The sequence below is a fragment of the Vigna angularis genome, chromosome 4 (genome assembly GCF_016808095.1).
Source record: "Vigna angularis cultivar LongXiaoDou No.4 chromosome 4, ASM1680809v1, whole genome shotgun sequence".
Taxonomy (NCBI): Eukaryota; Viridiplantae; Streptophyta; class Magnoliopsida; order Fabales; family Fabaceae; genus Vigna; species Vigna angularis.
In genome coordinates, this window is record NC_068973.1 from 40,184,517 (window position 1) to 40,205,071 (window position 20,555).

General features: G+C 33.5%; 2 protein-coding genes and 2 non-coding genes across 4 annotated transcripts; 1 reads left to right on the plus strand and 3 right to left on the minus strand.

Annotated features, from left to right (window-relative positions):
• Nucleotides 1-968: 968 nt before the first annotated feature.
• TRNAA-AGC (transfer RNA alanine (anticodon AGC)) lies at nucleotides 969-1,041 on the minus strand. The gene has a single exon. It is a non-coding gene; the product is annotated as a tRNA-Ala (tRNA).
• A 132-nt stretch (nucleotides 1,042-1,173) lies between these two features.
• On the minus strand, nucleotides 1,174-1,246 carry TRNAA-AGC (transfer RNA alanine (anticodon AGC)). Its single transcript has one exon. It is a non-coding gene; the product is annotated as a tRNA-Ala (tRNA).
• A 2,167-nt stretch (nucleotides 1,247-3,413) lies between these two features.
• LOC108343410 (beta-galactosidase 3) lies at nucleotides 3,414-8,651 on the plus strand. The gene is made up of 18 exons (XM_017581679.2): nucleotides 3,414-3,807; nucleotides 3,898-3,993; nucleotides 4,095-4,207; nucleotides 4,304-4,370; nucleotides 4,454-4,546; nucleotides 4,687-4,830; nucleotides 4,920-5,008; nucleotides 5,090-5,195; nucleotides 5,346-5,433; nucleotides 5,771-5,889; nucleotides 5,984-6,148; nucleotides 6,280-6,458; nucleotides 6,743-6,852; nucleotides 6,960-7,069; nucleotides 7,204-7,314; nucleotides 7,408-7,521; nucleotides 7,704-7,906; nucleotides 8,203-8,651. Exons 1-18 carry the CDS (start codon nucleotides 3,631-3,633, stop codon nucleotides 8,330-8,332), a joined length of 2,214 nt encoding a protein of 737 aa, XP_017437168.1. The 5' UTR covers nucleotides 3,414-3,630; the 3' UTR covers nucleotides 8,333-8,651.
• Nucleotides 8,652-18,006: 9,355 nt separating this feature from the next.
• LOC108341896 (thioredoxin H-type 2) lies at nucleotides 18,007-19,568 on the minus strand. The gene is made up of 3 exons (XM_017579562.2): nucleotides 19,371-19,568; nucleotides 18,439-18,561; nucleotides 18,007-18,325 (listed from the first exon to the last, which is right to left on the minus strand). The coding sequence occupies exons 1-3, from the start codon at nucleotides 19,455-19,457 to the stop codon at nucleotides 18,173-18,175; spliced, it is 363 nt and encodes a 120-aa protein (XP_017435051.1). The 5' UTR covers nucleotides 19,458-19,568; the 3' UTR covers nucleotides 18,007-18,172.
• Nucleotides 19,569-20,555: the final 987 nt, after the last annotated feature.

Below are 20,555 nucleotides of genomic sequence, written 5' to 3' on the forward strand. Positions count from 1 at the left end.
CGATGAATAATTAAAGAATAATAATAATACTGACAAAAAAATATTAAAAATAAGTGAAATAGTTTTTAAACAGTTCCTTTCTTAGTAATTAAACCATTCTTTTTTCTGTAAAATCAGTAGACAACACGTCATATCCATATGAATCGGATAATATTTTACTAAAATAATAATGCTCTTGGTTTACTTTACATAGGAATACAACAAAAGAGTAAGACTGAAGAAAATAAATGAAACTAACAATCTTCAGTTTGTTGTTTTCTGTATGTCAGCTTCCTCGCTTTGTTTGTAGCTTTTTTTATATAAATTAAATGCTGATATTTCTTCGGATGAAAATTTGAACTATACTAAATTCACCTTCCATTAATTTGCATGTCGTTTATTATTCAGCAATTTAAATTTATATTTTTTTTATTGATAAAATTTAGAGACGAAAATATGAGGGAGAAGCTGATTCGAAAGTAATGATAAATAAATGTTTTCGTATTGTACTATTCTGTTTATAGGTTGCTTTAGATTAACTTGCATTCATTTTCTTATATGATGGAAATTAATTTTTATGGTAAACTCACCATCCGATGAAATAACAGCATTGACCTTAATGCCATATGGTATTAATACATGTTAAATCTCTTTTATTTTCCTTAGATTTTTGTAAAATATTCGAACTACTGGTACCTTTACCATGTAAATTTTTGTACACAGTATTACAGAAACTAATTTTTCTAAAATATGTGAAAAAGTAGAAGATTCAAGCGAGAATTTGGAAACATGAAGAGGAAAATGTGAACAAAAAACCTTTGTAAATAGAATGGGCCGGTGTTGATATAGAAAATTATTAAGTCCTATGCAAACATGCCCTGTCCTATAATTAAAATGGGCCAATTTTGTTAACAAATTATAAGTCTAGGGAGGCCCATAACTTCAAAAATATATAGTTCAAGGCCCATAACTTCAAAAACACCACGATTTGGAGATGCGGGGTATCGATCCCCGTACCTCTCGCATGCTAAGCGAGCGCTCTACCATATGAGCTACATCCCCTGTCCATGACAGAAAATTAAATGAGTGAATTAACATAACTTAAAAAGAAGTCCATAACTGAAAATTAAACGGGTCAAACATAAATTCAAATAAGTATAGTTCGAGGCCCATAAGTTTAAAAAAATATACTTTTGGAGATACGGGGTATCGATCCCCGTACCTCTCGCATGCTAAGCGAGCGCTCTACCATCTGAGCTACATCCCCTTTATATTTAAAGGTTGTAATGTTGTAATAAAATACTAATTTAATGCAATTTGAGAACTTTTTTCTTTTGGAAGAATAACATCAAATGTATCTAAAATTTTAAGGATTAAAGACACGATTAAATTATAATAAAATGTAAATAATTGTCTTATTATGAATACTATTATTAATGAAATTAAAAATATATTTAATGCATCATGATTTCTCTCTTATTCAATTCATGTATAAAAATAAATTGTACAAACATATACAACATATGTTACTTTATTATAAACATTTATTTATTGTAAATTTTTTTCAATTTTTTTTTATAATTATGAACTAAAAATTATGGATAAAAAGTAGAACCATTATTGACCGAAATTATAAATAAAATATAAAAACTAAAACTATACTGTTTTGGCTAACGCATGTAATTATGATAAAAAAATATATAATAACTTGTTATACTAAATATGTAATGAACTATAGCAATATTAATAATTATTTGAAATCAATTATACAGAGGCTGCCAATTGACTTTGGATAAATAGTTATCGATTATTTTAATCTTAAAGGAATTAGATTTCATTTATATAACAAAACTCCTGCTTATTAAATGTATTCATGATTTTACGATTATGTTTTACATATCAGTGTTAATATATATTAAATGATAATTACAAGAAAAAATAGTAAGTTGGGTGGTTCTTTTACAACACTGATTATTCTTTTATAATAAGAAATAACCACTTAACTTGATTTCAATTTAAATAAAAGGATTGCTTTCTTTGTTTTTAGTGGTTTTATATATATTGGGGTGGTTAGAATGAGACCGGAAATAATTGTAAAATAATAATTTATTATTTCTGAGTCTGCATAGGTAAAGATAAGATTTTTCACGGGCATCAATGAGTTTATTATGTTGAATAATAAAAACGAGGAGAAGAGGGACATAAATTAAAGGGACTAAATAGAAAATATAAGTGATATGTTTCGAAGAAATATGTGGGTTTTCGATTTAAACAAAAGCATTGCTTGCACGCAACACAATTTGATCGATAATTTTCTAAAAATGCTAAAATATATATATTATTTTTTCATTTTTACACTCCAAAAGCATTAAAAAATAGTCCGCTTAAGAAAATTTAATCTAAAAGATAATAGAATTCAGAAGAGGCATGATAATAAGGATTCCAAATGGAAGTATTTGTTATGAATTTCTGATTCATTTATTATTTTTTTTAAGTTTTTCATATAAATATCAATGAGAAAGTTACTAATATTATTTACAATAAAAGGTAATATCAAAATTGATTTATCTGAATTTAAAAGACTATTCAATAAATTATTATTATTATTATTGTGTTCTCCATAATTCGTAATATATTAATGACTTCTGAAAAGGTCAGTTGAATAGTTACTGAAATCATCATAAATCGTGATGACTTTTTAAGACGTACAACGGAAGTAGCGTAGCACTCCCATGATTTTTGTAAGTTTTTTATGCTTTGTTAATTTGTTTTAGTTAAAAGTTAAATTTTGTGCGTTGGAAGTTAAATCCAGTGTATATTTTTAATTTCGTTGAAATTATATTTAAATTACCCTATCCCGTTTCACTGTTCTATATTTTAAAAAAAGTTAGGTAGTTTTATTAATTAGGAAATTTAAAAAATACAATGACGAGTAATGTAGCAATTTGAAGCTTGGAATGTTTAACGGTAGTAAATTTTAAAAATTATTTAATGTTTTGCTTGAAAAAGCGGATGGAGACATATATGCAAACAAGACAGAGTAGTTGGCGGCAATACCTACATGGCGTCCCAGAATGCACTCCTCAAAATATGTTCTCACTTTTTCATCACTGAATCACACAGAGCTCCATGACTTTCTACAGCGTACAATTCATTTCTCGTAATAAAATACATTATTTCTCACTATAATTTACGCAACATAATAAATCTATAACATATTGTTTGAAAATAACACAAAGTTCACGTTTAAAAAAAAGTTCATGGTAATCATTTACATTTCAAATATTAACCAATAAGAAGTCATTAAGATTTTTAAAAAATGATTAAATAATATAAATGGGGAAAATCTAGGAAATGGAAAGTGAGTGACAGTTCAACTAAAAAAAACTAGTATCAATGTCAAGGAAAAAAGAACACAATTAAAAAATGCATTTAAGAGAATCCCAAATCTGACAAATAATTAATAAAGAAACAGAGCAAGGGGTAGGGGAGTGGAACTTCTTTCCAGTAGCAGCATCCATGGTTGCTGGTGGTGGAAAGTGTTTCAGATCATAGATTACACCGAAGTGGAGAACCTCAACCAACGGCTAAACCTTGTTCTTTTTATGATATTTCCCTCCACTCAGCTTGCTAAAGCCTAAGCCTAGACACATGGAAGCCATTACCAATTCAGTTTCCAAGTTACTTTCTTTGTTTTTCACGCTCTTGTTTGTTGGTTCTCAGCTGATACATTGTAATGTCACCTATGATAGAAAGTCTCTTCTCATCAATGGCCAAAGGAGAATCCTCATTTCTGGCTCCATTCACTATCCCAGAAGCACCCCTGAGGTATTTATGTCTCCCATTTTCTTTACTTTTTTTGTGTTTCAACTTTCAACCTCCGTGTTGTTTTGTTTGCTTCAAATTATGTGATTTCAGATGTGGGAGGATCTAATTAGGAAGGCCAAACATGGAGGCCTTGATGTCATAGACACTTATGTCTTCTGGGATGTCCATGAACCATCTCCTGGCAATGTACTACTCTGGATCTTCCTCTCTCCCCTTTAATCAACTTTACTTTAAAAAAAGTAACATTTTTCTGGTTCTTTGTGATTATTTTTTATGTTGGGTTGCAGTATAATTTTGAAGGAAGGTATGATCTAGTACGGTTTATTAAGACGGTGCAGAAGGTGGGGCTTTATGCCAACCTTCGAATTGGACCTTACGTGTGCGCTGAGTGGAACTTTGGGTACATTTTTCTTCCATAATCCATATCTCTCTATCCCTCTGTTAATGTGAGATTTGGTTGTGATTCTTAATGTCGTTCTTTAATGGTGTACTTCAGAGGAATTCCTGTATGGTTGAAGTATGTTCCTGGTGTGAGCTTCAGAACGGATAATGAGCCTTTCAAGGTTGGATTTGCATTTCATTCACATGGATTCTCTCAGTTGACTCAGGTCTTGGATAATCTGACTTTTCCGTTTTTCAATCTTAGGCAGCAATGCAAGGTTTCACGCAGAAAATTGTCCAGATGATGAAGACTGAGAAGTTGTTTCAGTCTCAGAACGGTCCAATAATTCTCTCTCAGGTATGCGATTCACTTCATTGTGTGGTATAAGTGAAGAAATACTCAAAAAACTGACCTGCCGCTCACTTGTATTCATACCAATGATCACTATTTCAGGAGACAATCATAAATCGTGTTCTTTTCTCTCTCGTGTTTTGTAGATTGAGAATGAGTACGGACCAGAGAGCAGGGCAATGGGAGCTGCTGGTCGTGCGTACTTAAACTGGGCTGCAAGCATGGCTGTTGGATTGGGTACGGGAGTGCCCTGGGTGATGTGCAAGCAAAATGATGCCCCAGATCCCGTGGTAAGTTCTCTCCTTCTCTTGCTTGTTTCATTTGCTTCCTTATTATTTTGTTTGAGGGTTGAATATGATCTATCCAATTATCGTTACAGATCAATTCATGTAATGGTTTTTACTGTGATGATTTCGCTCCAAATAAACCATACAAGCCTAGCATGTGGACTGAGTCTTGGAGTGGCTGGTAAGCTGTACAATGTATTACATTTGAAGTTGGTTCTGTAACTTTAGATTCGGATGGGTAATTTTTTCCTATGATCACAAGGTTTACAGATTTTGGTGGCCCAATTCACCAGCGACCAGTTCAGGATCTATCATTTGCAGTTGCTCGTTTCATTCAAAAGGGTGGCTCATATGTGAATTATTACATGGTTGGCCACCTTCTAGTTTTTCTTACTATTTTATAAAAGAATCCCTCAATTACTTGGATAAGGCTCGGTTGTTTTTCCTCTTGTGATGAAACATTGGTTGCTTTACTTTAAAATCTGAATCTCGCCTATGATCTTAATGAAAAATGATAGTATCATGGAGGAACTAACTTTGGACGATCAGCTGGAGGCCCATTCATTACTACAAGCTATGACTATGACGCTCCAATTGATGAATATGGTGAGAAAACTATGCTTATAATGAGTATCTTTTTTTATATTATTTGTTTGTTCTATGATTCATCGCCACTTATAGATATAGTTACTACTGGGCTGTGAATCATAGCTCTTCTGTTGAAGTGTATTTTATAATGACATCCCAGGCTACGAAATAATGTATCATCATTCTTCAGTAAAAGTATTTATGCATATGATCTTTATACTAAATCAATTGTACTATTTCAGTATTTAAAATGCACAGTCTTGCATTGGATTATGTTCCATAAGTTGCGGCCACAAAGATAGTTTACATATTATATTTTGTTGCATCCTAACCAAATGTGCTGTGTTGTGTTTAGGTTTGATCAGGCAACCAAAATACAGTCATTTGAAGGAGCTTCATAGAGCTATCAAGCGGTGTGAACATGCTTTGGTTTCTTCGGATCCCACTGTTGCGTCCTTAGGAAATCAACAGCAGGCAAGCTGCCTCTGATGTGAAGCAATTGTCCTCTTGACATTTTTTGCTTGTTTATGATAAGTTAGTCCTGTCTCTGTGCTTGGAAATTTTCCAGGCTCATGTATACTCTTCAGGTACTGGAACATGTGCAGCTTTTCTAGCAAACTATAATGCAAACTCTGCTGCTACGGTGACATTCAATAACAGGAAGTATGATTTGCCCCCTTGGTCCATAAGCATCCTTCCTGATTGCAAAACTGATGTATTTAATACTGCAAAAGTAAGAATACTTCACGAGACCTTTTAAAGCTATGAAGTGTGATGAAAACAATTTTTGCCCATCTGTATTATTTATTGTCAGCCTTTCCCTTTGCACAAAGAAATTGACTGTATTGTTGTCTCTTCATGAAGGTGAGAGTTCAAACTTCAGAGGTAAAAATGCTTCCTGTCAGTACTAAGTTGTTCTCATGGGAGAGCTATGATGAAGATATATCTTCTCTGGCTGAGAGTTCAAGGATTACATCTCCTGGACTCTTAGAACAACTCAACGTTACCAGGGACACCAGTGACTACCTATGGTACATAACCAGGTAGGTTGCTTGATTTAAAAGTTATATGTCGTTGTTTTCAAAAGGCTACCAAATGAATTGAATTTTGGTGTTGTCTGCATAATGACAAAATAAGTTATGCAATGCCTATTGGAACAGGATGCTGATTTATGATGAAGAAATTGGTTGTTTTATTTTTCAAGAAGTCCCTGAACTTAACCACTTTTGTCATTTCAGATTTAAATTCTTTGTCAGATAGATTCTGTTATCCTACCTTGTCAGCTTCAGCCTATAATCTTACTGTTTTTCTGGTTGGCATGGTGCAGCATTGACATAAGTTCATCAGAAACCTTTCTTCGAGATGGAAAAAAACCCAGCATTAATGTGCAGTCATCTGGAGACGCTGTTCATGTGTTCGTTAATGGGCAATTTTCAGGTTTTTCCGATTGTGTAGTTGAACGTGCAGTTCCTTTGTTCGCAAATTGCAACTTTGCGTATTGAATGATGCTAAGTTAAACTGTGGATGAACGGTTTCTTTTTCAGGGTCGGCTTTTGGAACAAGGGAGCAGAGAAGTTTCACATTCAATGGACCTATAGATCTCCACGCTGGAACAAATAAAATTGCTCTTCTCAGCGTGACTGTTGGATTACCTGTTAGTATTGAGTACCAAGCTTGTAAATCCAACTTGAAATGGACTATTATTTTCTAGTTAGTATTTTTAGTACATTGCTTTGCTCGGCCATTATGCTACTGGTCATTGATTGACTTTCTGTTTTTCACTGGAAGAACGTTGGTCGGCATTATGAAACATGGGAGACAGGGATCACTGGTCCAGTCTTGCTACACGGTCTTGACCAGGGACAGAAAGATTTAACATGGAATAAGTGGTCGTACAAGGTCTGATGCACTCAAACTTGCTAGTCTAACATATGTATTCTTAAGCTAGTCATACAATTCATGGGACCAGAAAATGTTTTCTAATTATAATAGGTTGGCCTAAGAGGAGAGGATATGGATTTGGCGTCTCCCAATGGGGTGTCGTCTGTTGATTGGGTCCAAGAATCACAAGGTACACAAAGTCGGTCGCAATTGAAATGGTACAAGGTGAGAGAATAGTTACTGGTTTATTTATATAATAAGATCTGTGTTATTCATACAACAGTGTATCTAACAATATTTTTCATGTTTATCTGTTTCTATCACATCATTTATTTATTACATTTCACGTTTCTCTTAGTTGTAAGATTTGAACTAGAAGCTTACTAATATTAAGTTGGAACCTGCAGGCTTATTTTGATGCACCTGGTGGAAAGGAACCACTGGCTTTGGACCTAGAAAGCATGGGTAAGGGTCAAGTATGGATAAACAGACAGAGCATAGGGAGATATTGGTTGGCCTATGCAAAGGGTGATTGTAATTCTTGCACCTATTCTGGAGGCTTTCGCCCTGTAAAATGCCAACTTGGTTGTGGCCAACCCACTCAACGATGGTACTTCTTTTCTTCTGTAAAGGATATCATATAAACTGATAGCTTGCTTTATTATTGAGTCTTTAGCATTTTGTTACTGTTTGGAGCCGTTGAACTACTGCAGTCTGACATGTCAGTGTCACGTGAAAAAAATAGTGCGCAACCTTTTATCATTTTGTGTGTTTACCTTTGGTCGTGTCGGTATCATTACCCTCCAGATATAGTAATGATAATGCCACAACCTTTTTTTGTAGTGTGCCAGATCCAATGCTACTGAATGAAGAGATTTTACCAGTTTTGTGTTTGAAATTTGGCAGGTATCACGTTCCAAGGTCCTGGCTAAAGCCAACGAAGAACTTGATCGTAGTGTTTGAAGAATTAGGCGGAAATCCTTGGAAAATATCTTTGGTTAAGAGAATGGTACATACTTCGGCAGGTCATGAATAAGAACGTGTGTGCACTGTGAATTCTATGGCTTTCGTTGTGATTGGTTGAAACAATAAGTCATCGACTTGGCAATAAATCAGCTTGAGCTGGTTCAACCCTTCTTGATCAACGTGATTGGTGCAAAAGATGTACCCAGATTATCTGTAATTCTTTTCAACTACGACCTATGTACTTGTGAATGAAGTGATTGTATTTAGGAAGAACTTCTCATATGGAATGCCATCATGTCATAGGATCACGCATCCCACTTGGACAATTACAAAAGAATTAAATAAGAGAAAACAAAGCTTGAATAACACACATCCAAGCATTGATTTAAGAGGTTTTGATTTCTGATATGCTTACCCCAATGGTATGGTATAACTTTCATGACCATCAATTGTCCTTAAGGACTACACCATGTGTATACATCAAAGGCACATGCTATTAAAGAATCAATTCATGGGTCCTTGTAGATATCAATTATTAAATATTTATCATTAAGTTTAAATATATGTCTAATGTTTAAAGTTGAGCCAGAGTACTTTTTTTTTTTTTTTAATTTACAAGGTGGAATTGTACTCGTATTACACACGTGCTACTATACTCCTGTGTGTGTATCTTCACTCCTTTACCGACAATATGTTTTCAGTATGTCAGTCTTAGGATGCATGAAATACTTGATCATGCAAGTCTTCAGCCGAAGAGCCTGCTAAATCGCCGGGACGCTCAAGTGTAAAATACGTACTATGCAATAAATGCAATTTATTTTCAGTGACACTGTTGTACTTAAAATTATCCAAGTAATATACTGTAATTTTTGAATGGAACAGTGCCACTACGAGAAAATAAAGTCAATAAATAATATGATAATTATATCAGTTGTCATACATAATGGATCCTTTCTATTTATAGTGTTGTATGGACTTTTGTCCGTTGTGGATCTGTGTTTCATAAGTATACCCTGCTGTAGGATTTATTTACCTTAATTCTTAATTATCCTTGATTGCCTCTTGCCGTAATATTTTTCATATGTAGTGAGGGTTGTCAAGCTATTTATTTATGGGTTAACTTGTTTCAATTCGTTTTCAGTGGCTCAATATAAGTGAGATTATTTTTAATCCATTTTATCATTTATATTATTTTTTAATTCTAATCACCAAGAATATTTTTTTTCCTAATATTGACTAATGTTATTTACTAGGTAAGATTAGTTAATATTTATTTGTCAACAAGAATAATAATTTTTAACTTAAATTAAACACAATTATTTTTCTTTAATATCAACATATATTAATTTTAGTCGATGTTATTTAAAATTGTTTTCTACCAACATTATAATACGATATCGTTAATGAAATGAAGAAAAGTAAAAATTATTTTTAATATTTAAAAAAAATCATAATTTTAATATATTTATAATTTAATAATTTCCATATTAAAAGCTTTAACATATCACAACTCTTCCTAAAATGTTCCTTCCATGCATGATAACTTGTCACTTTTTCTTTCTTCGGAACCTTGGAATCTTTTTCAAGTGTAAATGTTCCTTCATTCTGCTTTGTCTTATGTTTTGGTTAGCGTCAAGTGTAAGCGCACTAAGCTTTTGCTCTTCGTGTTTTCTTTATCGGATGCCCTTGGTTGTCTCTGTCGGTCTGTTCTCGAACTCTTCTCGCTATATAAGATTGTCTCTCCTTAATTTTCTTATTTTTCTTTTCTCCTAGCTGGTTTATCCCTTTTTTTAAGAACATTCTTCCCGAAATAAATGCATGAATACTGTCAAAATAATGAAAAATATGTTGAGTCTTAGTAATTAACTAGATAACCTGCCATAATTTGTATCATCGATCATTTAAAAATATAAGGGTTTATTGGAAGTTCATATTTTAAACATATGAAAAAAAATAAAAAGTATATAAATAGAAAAATTCATAAATATATTATTTTAAAATTTTGATAAATATATTATTTTAAAGTTTTTTTAATGAAAGTGATATTTCGATGTTTTATATAATAAATTTATTTCTTGTTTCGGCAGGATTTAGAACCCTAATCTAAAACATTCAAAGTTGTCCGCTCTATTATCCAGTTACGTTGTCTTCTCTCTTTTCTTTGTCCAAGCTGCGCGGGGTGCCTGCAAAAGACACTCCGACGCTCAAGTTAGTGACTTTGCGTAATAATCTTGTAATCAAGATTTAGTTATCAGAATTCAAAGTTCAGTTCAAAAGTTACCTCTCGTCTTTGTCAGACAAATATTTATAAATTATAATGAGCTTACAATTAGGTCTGACTCATTAATCACCAATGAATGACAATATTAATTTTCAATAAATGACAATTATTTTTATTAACTCTCCGACAATTATTACTATTAATTATCTTAACGACTGTTTTTACCGATCGGTTCATTGACCTGAGAGGTATCATCGGTCGGCCGACTCTTCTGCACTCTTACCGTTCGGTCGGCTATGAGCCCATAGTAACATAAGCCTCCCAAGCCCTAGCAAAATTTTTTATATTGCGTTGGGTTTATAAAGTTATATCGATCGGCAGAGGATTTTACCTGAGTTTCAATTCATACTAGCATGCGTTCTTTATCGTCCGAGCGGGTTTTGTGCTAAGAGTTCCTTTGAAGTGTCCCTTAGACCAAGGCAAGAGTTGTAAGACCCTAGAACCTCAAGAATTTACCGAGTTATAAAAAGTTCAAGTTATAATGTAAAATATAATGTTGTCAAAGTCTGACATGGTTTACTATTTTAATTATAACTTTTTGTAGAAAATATCAATTGAGTTGATTCTTTTCTTTATTGGATAGTAGACTCAAAGAGCTTCGATTTGAGTACTCATACACGTATTTTCGACTTTAGGAAAGGGGTCAATCGAACTGTCAAAGTTGCGACAATTGTGCTGCTGGGGGGACTTGCGCCCAACGCCTCTTGTGGGGCGCCCGGGCACGGGGTCTTCGCAAAAAACTTGCGCCCAGCGCCCTATTCCTAGGGGCACCCTAGCGTGAGCGTTGTCAGTTTCCACGTTTCAGACCTGAAATAAGTGGGAATTGGGTGGAAAGTTGGAGAATATGCTCCAGACCCATAATGATGGTCCCTTGGGCCAGAGAGGAGCGTGGGCAGTTTCTCCTTTCCAATTACTAAGTGCTTCTTAGTGGATTAAGGGGCCATGGTGTCTCTTGGACAGATCTACAAGTGTGGGAAAAGGAGGAAATGAGTTCTGCACTTGTGGGAGTGAAGTAGTTGCTGCAAAATCTGTGAGAGAGGTGAAGTTGAGAGCTTCTGGAGTCGTAAGGAGGCCAAGGTGCTGCAAGTCTTGTGGAGATGGATTCAAGGTTTACAAAGGAAGTCTTCAAGAGGTAAGGGGTTTAACTTGGGATATAACATAGTGTACGATGGGTAGAAGGTAAGGAGAGCTAGTGTCTTGTTGAAAATTTGTTGTATGATCTGTATGTATGTTAAATTCTGAGCTGGTATGTTGTTGATATAAAACTGTGTTATTATTGATAGTTGGAAGAATTGAGGGTTTTAAAGGATAGAAATGAAATTGGGCAACTTGTAGAAGTGAATTTGGATTTTTAAAGTGTCAAAAGTGGTTTGATACACGTAATCTTGGATCTAGTGATCAAATGGATGTTTGTTTCAACTTATAAACGTGTTTCCCATCAATACCAATGTGTAAAGAACCCCTTTAGCCATTAAAACAGGTTCCAAGTGCATCAAAAGTCAAATTTCATGGTTGTTGTCAACTAAATGCGAGGCGGTTCGCGCCCAGCGCCCCCCGAGCGCCCCTAGGCGTATCAACATGTTGTTGTCTTTGTTTTTGATAGTTTTTGGAGTTCTGGATGTCCGTTTTGGACGTTCCTTAGGTCGTTATGGGGGTTTTGAACCTGTCTGGAACTGTTGGTGATGGTTTCAAAGCCATTTTCTTTGTCTAAGTATGAGTTACGAGGTTTTGTGTTGTTTAGTGGTTCTCTTGGGACTGTTATTGTCTGGTAATGTGTATTGGATTGATTAATGTTGTTTGCTTAACAGATTGTCATGTACGATTATGTATGTCTTGAGTGGAAGAAGAACATGAAGGAAGAATTATGAAAGTGAAAGGTGGAGATGGGCACATTACAATAGAGGCAACGAGAAGTAATGAGAGTCTTGGGGTAGGAGTTGAGAAAGAAAGGAATGGAGTAGAGTCTTGGAGTTGACTTGGAATGTTATGGAAATGAAGAAAAAGAGAATAGTGAAATGAAATTTGTAGTGTTTAGGTGTGTGGAGAAGGAGTTACATGGATGGGACGTAAATGAGGTGAGAAATGAGTGTGAAGTTGGGATTGAAGAGTTAAGGAGAGATTAAACAAATTAGAAGTGAGTGTTGGTGGAATGTTGGTTAATTAAAGAAAAGATAGGAGAAGACAGTAGAGTGCCGTAAGTGGTGGGAGAAATGAAGAGAGGAAAACTAGGAGAAAGTGGTGTATAATATGGTGGGGTTATAAGTGTTGATGGATTTAATGAAATGAAGAGAGGAAAACAAGGACAAAGTGATGTATAATATGGTGGGGTCTTGAGTGTTGGTGGATTTAATTTAAGAAAAAAAAAGAGTAAGGTAGTTGGGTGAAGGAGAGTGGTTACGTAACTTTGGTGTGAGGAAGAAATTGTTTGGTTTGAAAAGTCAAATAAAGTGGGAAGTGGGATCCATGGTTTTATGAGAAAAGATGAGTGAATGAAATTTGTGTATTGAAGACAAAAGAGAAAGAGAAAGAAATGAAGGGTTACGTAAATAGAGAAAGAGAGAGTTGGTAAGAAATGAGTAGTCTCTTGTAGGACCTACTTGGAAGTAAGAGAAACATTTCATCCATGAGTTATTCCTCCCTGGAACGCTCGGCCATAATCCAAAACATTTCATCCATATCATATTCTTTTCATCTTTCATTATTAATCATCTCAATTTCACCATTTGTACAAGGATCACTAAGGGTAACAAATACCGAATGTTAGACTTTAACCTTTAACGAGACCGAACGCTTGGAGTGAGACCGAGAGGTCTCCTGTTCCAGAACAGACTAAGGCCGGGAGGGTTACTATCGGGTCGAGAAAGAAACCAAGTGCAATAAATATCGCAAGAAACGAATGGAACGAATGTTAATTACAAAGTGGGCCAATTAAATGAACTGACCCTTGTGAGCTCAGACCGAACACCGAAAAGACCATGCCCAGAGTTAATACTCTAGGCCGAAACCATTGGATACAGACTCTTCAAGACATCCAAGAAATAATACTTAGAAGAATTCACATGAAGAAACCGAACGCTTATAAATACTTAGCTTATTTTGAGTTTAACATCAAGAAAACCGAATGTCAGTCAATGACCGAGCACGGTAGAGAGAAAACTCTATTGAAGTTGGATGAACGCTATTTTCATCAAGATAGATTATAAAAGAAAAGAGAATGAGCGCTTGGTGTAAGACCGAGCACTACTAAACTTATAGTAGAAGGCTTGATAAATATAATAAGATACCATTTGAAGTAGTGTTTAAGAACAAACGAAAATATACAAATACATATATATATATATATATATATATATATACACACACACTTAAGTTTTTAACTGAATACCAAGAAACAACTATGCTTGGCCAAACGCTCATGCACAGTATTTCCTCAACTAGGATTCTTCCCAAATGAAAGGATCCAATTCCAACCAAGTTCACTAGAAAAACCGAACGGTCAAGGACCGTTCAGTGACGAACGTATGCTTTCATAGAAAAATTTCATACTTAGAAATCATTTATCTCAATTCAATTTCTCAACATTTATCTACATAATTTCATACCTCCATATCATAGAAATTTCATATACTTCATACATCAGAACATAGTATAATCATAGTTCACATTAAATCATCAACTCAACGAACGTTCAAGCAATACATCAACATACAAATTAAATTAGATAAGCTTCCCTTACCTCTAAGCGTGACCGAACGTTCTCAGAGGCAGAAATAAGGTTCGCCCTACTACAAGTCCTTCTACCCTCGCTCAATAATTCTCCAAAAACTAAACCAAACAGAAGACCAAAAATGGCTCAGAATGAGATGAACTCATACAACCAGAATGTTGGTTTACATGTGCCATAAAACAAACGACTAAAGGAGAAGAAGAACTTACCAGTTCAGAACCCGAAACTGATCGGTTCAAACTGAAACTCTTGACGTCGGAAGTGCTTCTACGATGTCTGAACGGAGATTGGAGAAGAGAAAGGGTGAGATTTCATAGAGAGAAGATGAAGGAGATGTAGTGAGAATGAAGAGAAAATGAGATTTTTCAGAATCTGGGAAGAAGGGTGCATGTAGAGAGTGTGACATGAATTTCTGAAAATCAAGTTTTCCTTCCCACGTCAAAACGAACGTCCGCTCATCTGCCAACACCTGTCGTCCTCCATCTGAGTGTCGAGCCCCCCTCTTGACACGTGAACTGTAAGACCCTTGAAAATATTTGTAATTCAGATACTAGATTAAAAAAAATAGTAAAAAGTGAATAGTAAAATGTGAATAGTAAAAAAAAATTAATTTGTGGAAGGGATAAGTATTCCACGTTGTCTTGAGTCATAAGAGATCAGAATTCATCAAATTGTGAATAAAAATTTATTTTTGTAATAGTAAAATGAATAGAAAAATGAATAGTAAAAATAAATAGTAAATTTTTTTTGCTATAAATAGCCAAGGGGGGAAGGCTGAAAATTTACACCAAAAACTTAGAAAAATTTTGAGAGAAGAGAGTTGGAAGAATTTCTAGTTGCAAAGGGGACATTCTGGAAGTTTTCAGGGAACGAGAAGATTAAGTCTGTAATAGAGGTAAGGGAAGCTACTCTTGAATCTTGAGTATATAATACTTTGCTTTTGTCTAATTTTAAATCTGGAATATGGAGTATTTTGTTTCTGGATTATCTTGAATTTTGAATGAGAACATGCTTCTATGATGAGACCCAAGTTTGATGGTTGTAAAACGTGATATTGATTCTGTTATGCTAATTGTACGTTATTGTTACTTAGAACATTTAGTTATTTCTTTTGCAATTTTGGAAGGATGATAAGTTGTCTAACCGGCTCTGCCAGAATCAACTTCTTGTTTCCCCAAAGCTTTTATTGTTTCTTATCTCTTTATATTGTATTTTTGGAAGGACGAGAAGTTGTCTAACCGGCTCTGTCAGATTCAACTTCTTGTTTCCCCAGACCTTTTATTTCTTATTTATATTGTATTTTTTGAAGGATGAGAAGTTGTCTAACCGGTTCTGCCAGATTCAACTTCTTGTTTCCCCAGAAATTTTATTGTTTTATCTATTTTTTTTATTGCATCTTTCTGGAAGGATGGGGAGATGTCTAACCGACTCTGCCAGATTCAACTTCTTGTTTCCCCTGAATTTTTATATTAAGATTATTTTGATGGTAGGGGAGCTAATCCTTTTTTACATATGATATTTATACATGTTATGATCATGAATATGAGTTATGAACATGTTAAAATTTTGGTAATGGTAGTTATCTATTCACTTGTGTAAATTTAGTTTTCATGATTATATTTTTTCTTATTTTCGAGTTACTGTGGTAAAACATTCCTTTTAATTGTTTTTACTGTTGAATTTAGCTAAAATTTTAATATATGAATCGTAAGACCTATTTCTTCACTTTGACCGTTCGGATCATTAATTAAGAGTTTGTACTTGGAGAAATAAGTTCTGCATGTTTGAGTAAATTAATTATCCATGTTATTGTGTTACTGAGTCTTCTCGGTAAAATGTAGATTCTGTTCTATTTGACCGTTAGATCAACCTGAAAATTTGATATATGATTCCTAAGATATATTACTATAATTTGACCGTTCGGATTTGTAATTAGAAGTCTATGTGTTGAGAAATAAATTTTGAAATTTTGAAAAGTATGATGAACACTATATTTTTGTTCTTAAGTTATCATGGTAAAAACTTAATATATATTTCATTTACCGTTACATTGAGCCCAAACTTTAATATGTAGTTCCTAAGATATGTTGATGTATTTTGGCTTATCTATGACCTTTGATTGGTGAAAATATGTTGAGTTATACTCGTTATGGGAAAAATGAGTTTATAATATGAAGTATGATATCTGGCAATATGCTTAATTTATTGACACCAAAACGGGTTATTGTCAATTTATGATTAAAGAATGAACATGATTGAGTTAGGTGGATAAGAGGGTATGATTTGTTGATTTTATGAAATGTTGGAGTGGATATAAGAAATCATTACTTATGAAATGATGTTTACTATTGGGAGTAGTATGTTCGGTTTATACCATGAGAGCTTGATATGAGGAAAGTAACAACCGCAGAAAGTGGTCTGACCATAAGGCTTTGACATAAACATATGATTTGTAAGTTTATGAAAACAGGCAGAAAGTGGTCTGACCATAAGGCTTTGACATAAACATATGATTTGTAAGTTTATGAAAGCAGGCAGAAAGTGGTCTGACCATAAGACTTTAATATAAACATATGATTTGTAAGTTTTATAGAAGTAGGCAGAGAGAGATCTGACTATAAGGTTTCAGAAAGTAAGACATAGTATACAAGTAAAGCTTAAGGAAGCAGGCAGAGAGCGGTCTGACCATAAGGCTTAGTGAGTAAGCATGGTATACTTGTAAGGTTTATGAAAATGAGAAAGATGATTTTGAAGAAGATAAGAAAAAAAAATGAATTAATAACATCGGGATAATGGTATTTATAAATTGCAGAAATACATGATTGAAACATTTATATTATAAGTAAGTTTAATGATTGTATGATATGGTTGACTTACCCTTATTTGTTTGTGCTATGATCATATAACATGTGAGCAGATAATGTTGCAGATACGGTTGAAAAAGCTTAGAGATGATAAGAGGGATGCGGGGAAAAACTTTTTGAGATTTTTGTAAAAAGAATAAAGTTGCATTGGAAAAATATGTTGTGTAAGACTTATAAGTTTAATTTCGAATTTATGTTAAGGGGTGAACACTATATTGTTCAAAGTTTGTAAGTTTGGATTGTACTTTGGAAGAATTAAAATAAAGTTTGATTGTTTATATCAGATATCAAATTAATTTAGTCTTTACTACAAGTAATACCCTTTAAATTATTTAGGGTGTTACATGAACTCTACTAAAACGAATCCTGAGTACGTTTTAAATGGGCTATGACATCTTTCAAAATTATTTCTATCAAAATTTACAATATCTTGGGATTGATTTGAGAACCATGCAATTTGGGACAAAAACTTCCCTTCAAAATACTCTTCCAATTATGTCTATAGTTACATTCTTTTGACTTTTTTTTGTCTCCTGGTCTTCTTTGGTTTTGTCTTAGAACACTAGTTTGGTCTAAAGAAAATTCTATTTTTCTAATATGGATTGAAACAATCATATTGTAACAGAGTCTGACTACAGCTATATTAATTATATTATTTTATTTCCTTAAAAGTATAATAATATTTGATGAAACAGTTATATTATCTAGAATATGGTTTGATGCATTTTCGTGCCGATTTATTGGTTTCCTATAGGTCATTGTAATTACTTCGTAGTTATAAGTTGAATTGCATCACAATCTAATCTTTTAGATATTAAGTTATCGCCTAAAATTAAAATCAATACTACTAATGGTGACATGTGCAGGGGCACTGCAAATGGGGCACTGCAAATGGGACACTGCAACAATTTCATTTACACATAACTCAGTCCATGTTTTACTAACTCCATATCCAAGCTGAAATCATCCAGACAGACTCAAAAATAAGTAAAAGCAAAATGACTGAAGAAATATATTTATTATTCTCAACACATTCATTCATATGGAACTACCAGCAGCAGCATTTGCATGCTCGATTATTTTCGCGTGCAGCTCCTCTTTCTTGGCTCCCACAACCTTGTCCACCAGCTTGCCTTCTTTCAAGAACAGGAAGGTTGGCATAGCTTCAATCTCCCACTCTCTTGAAACAGACTGAAGAACCAAAGTGATTGCAAGATTAAATTAGGAAATTCCTCATAGTGTTTTAGGATCTAGAGTAAAAAAAACTAAACCATGTTCAGTGACATTTAGATAGTCATATTCACCTCGAGTTCATCTACATCAACTTTGAGAAAGGTGACATGGGTCATCTTTTTAGCAATCTCAACTAGGACTGGACCAATGAATCGGCATGGACCGCACCAAGAAGCAGTGAAATCCACCACAATCTATTAAAGAAATTTCCTTTCAGTATTTTTAATGGTTTAAAATTGCCTTACGAAAAGAAAACCATTTTAAAGAATCACAAATCAAGCCAGTAATGACACAGATCAAACATAAACCATTTTAAAGAATCACAAATCGTGCTAATCATGACACAGATCTTCAATAATCAAATAAATCACAAAGGCAGCTAAAAAGTTCACTAACAAGGGCATTTTCAAGGGATCAACATCCTCTGCAGCTACTTCTAAACAGCAACACCCCAGACTTACAAAGTATTTCCTTTCTTTCTACTAGGTTAGTCAAGGCAGTACATGCAATTGAAACTTCGATCACAGGCACTTCAATTGATTAAGTGTATCAAACAACACCTTTAAGAATACAAAATTCCCAATATCAAAGCAGATTGAGTAACTTTAGGATAGATCACCACAAAAAACAGTCTTTTCAAAGGTAGCAACAAGGTTAAAAAAACAAAAAGCTAATAATAAGCAACAAAATGTAATCATAATTCTACAACCACACTCATGACGAGAATTCAACAAAGGAGGTAATACGGCAAAATCTAAAGAAAGGGATGAAAATCAATTATAAAAAGAACAGGAGGAGAGGGAACAGCTATGGAAGACACAATACAACGATCTCTTACCAACCAATAACGATTTCACAATAACAGAGCAGATACGTCCTCTTAAGGGAAAAGACAGAGGAATTTCGGTATTGAAAAACCCTAACATGCATAATGCCTGTGAAAATTAACACATAGCAAAGGGGAAAATGAAAGTAGAGAGGAAGTTAAAGAGTTGGACATTACCAGCTTGCCGGTCTCTTTTCCCTTCTGGAGATGTTCCTTCCACTCACTCACGGAGTGGACACCGATAACTTGTCCCTCTTCCGCCATTGTTCTCTTTCTCTTCCTTCTTCTTCACAATCACCACGCTTCTTTGGATTCTTTTCTTTTTTTTATGGAGGCAACAGGGAAGAAGTGCCTACATATTTATAGAAATAGATATATTTAATAAAAGATTCCGTTCACGCGTTTATGGCGAGTTCACATTTGAGTGGCCCAAGTCCCCATGCCAAGGGCTGTCTAGTAATTTACGTTGTGCCTCATGGCTGACGTCAGGGACAAGAGAGAGTGTAAAACGCCAACGCAAACTCTTACACCTATTTCTTTGTTCTGCACGATTTTATTCGTATCTTTCATTCATTACTCAAATGTCGGTTATATTTTAATCTCAAAGAATTTCTATATCCAATTTTTTACTAACAATGCTCTCTTAGGTTAAATAAGAATTTTTTTTTTCAGACATACTACATATTCCTCTTATTTTTTTTCATATAGTATGTTGTTCCTTTTATTTATCCAAGTAGCATGATTTTACATTTAGGTTATAATTCGATTCTTCAGAAGTCGAATTCTGACCTTTTGTTTTTTAATTTCACCAAAAAATTAGGTGAAATTTGGTTTTTGGGATCGAATTCTGAATTAGATTTTTAATTTTTTGTTTTTCAAATTAATTAAAAATACGATATTGATTTTAAAGAATAAGAAGTAAAATAAAATAAAAGTAAGGTCGTAATCGTTTGAATTTTTTGGAAAATTAAAAAATAATGTATAAATTTATGTTTAAATTATTTAGGATAATAATTATTTTGGATGTTGAGACTTAAAGAAGTAGGAATTGATAATAGGATAGTATTTTTAAATTAAAAAATATAATGTTTTGATATGTATAAAAATAATGTAGTGATATTTGTAATGTTTTGTAAAATTTTGGAAAATAAAAAAATGATAGTTTAAAATAAAGAAATATAATATTTTAATTCTTTGATTTCTTTGATATTTGTAATATTTTTTGTGTGTTGGAAATTAATCAAGAGATCATTTTTTATAAAAAAATAATCCTTCTAATTTATTATTAATTTTCAAAACAAAATGTTATTACAATTTTAAAGAGATAAAAGAAAATAAAAAATTAAATAATATAAAATATTT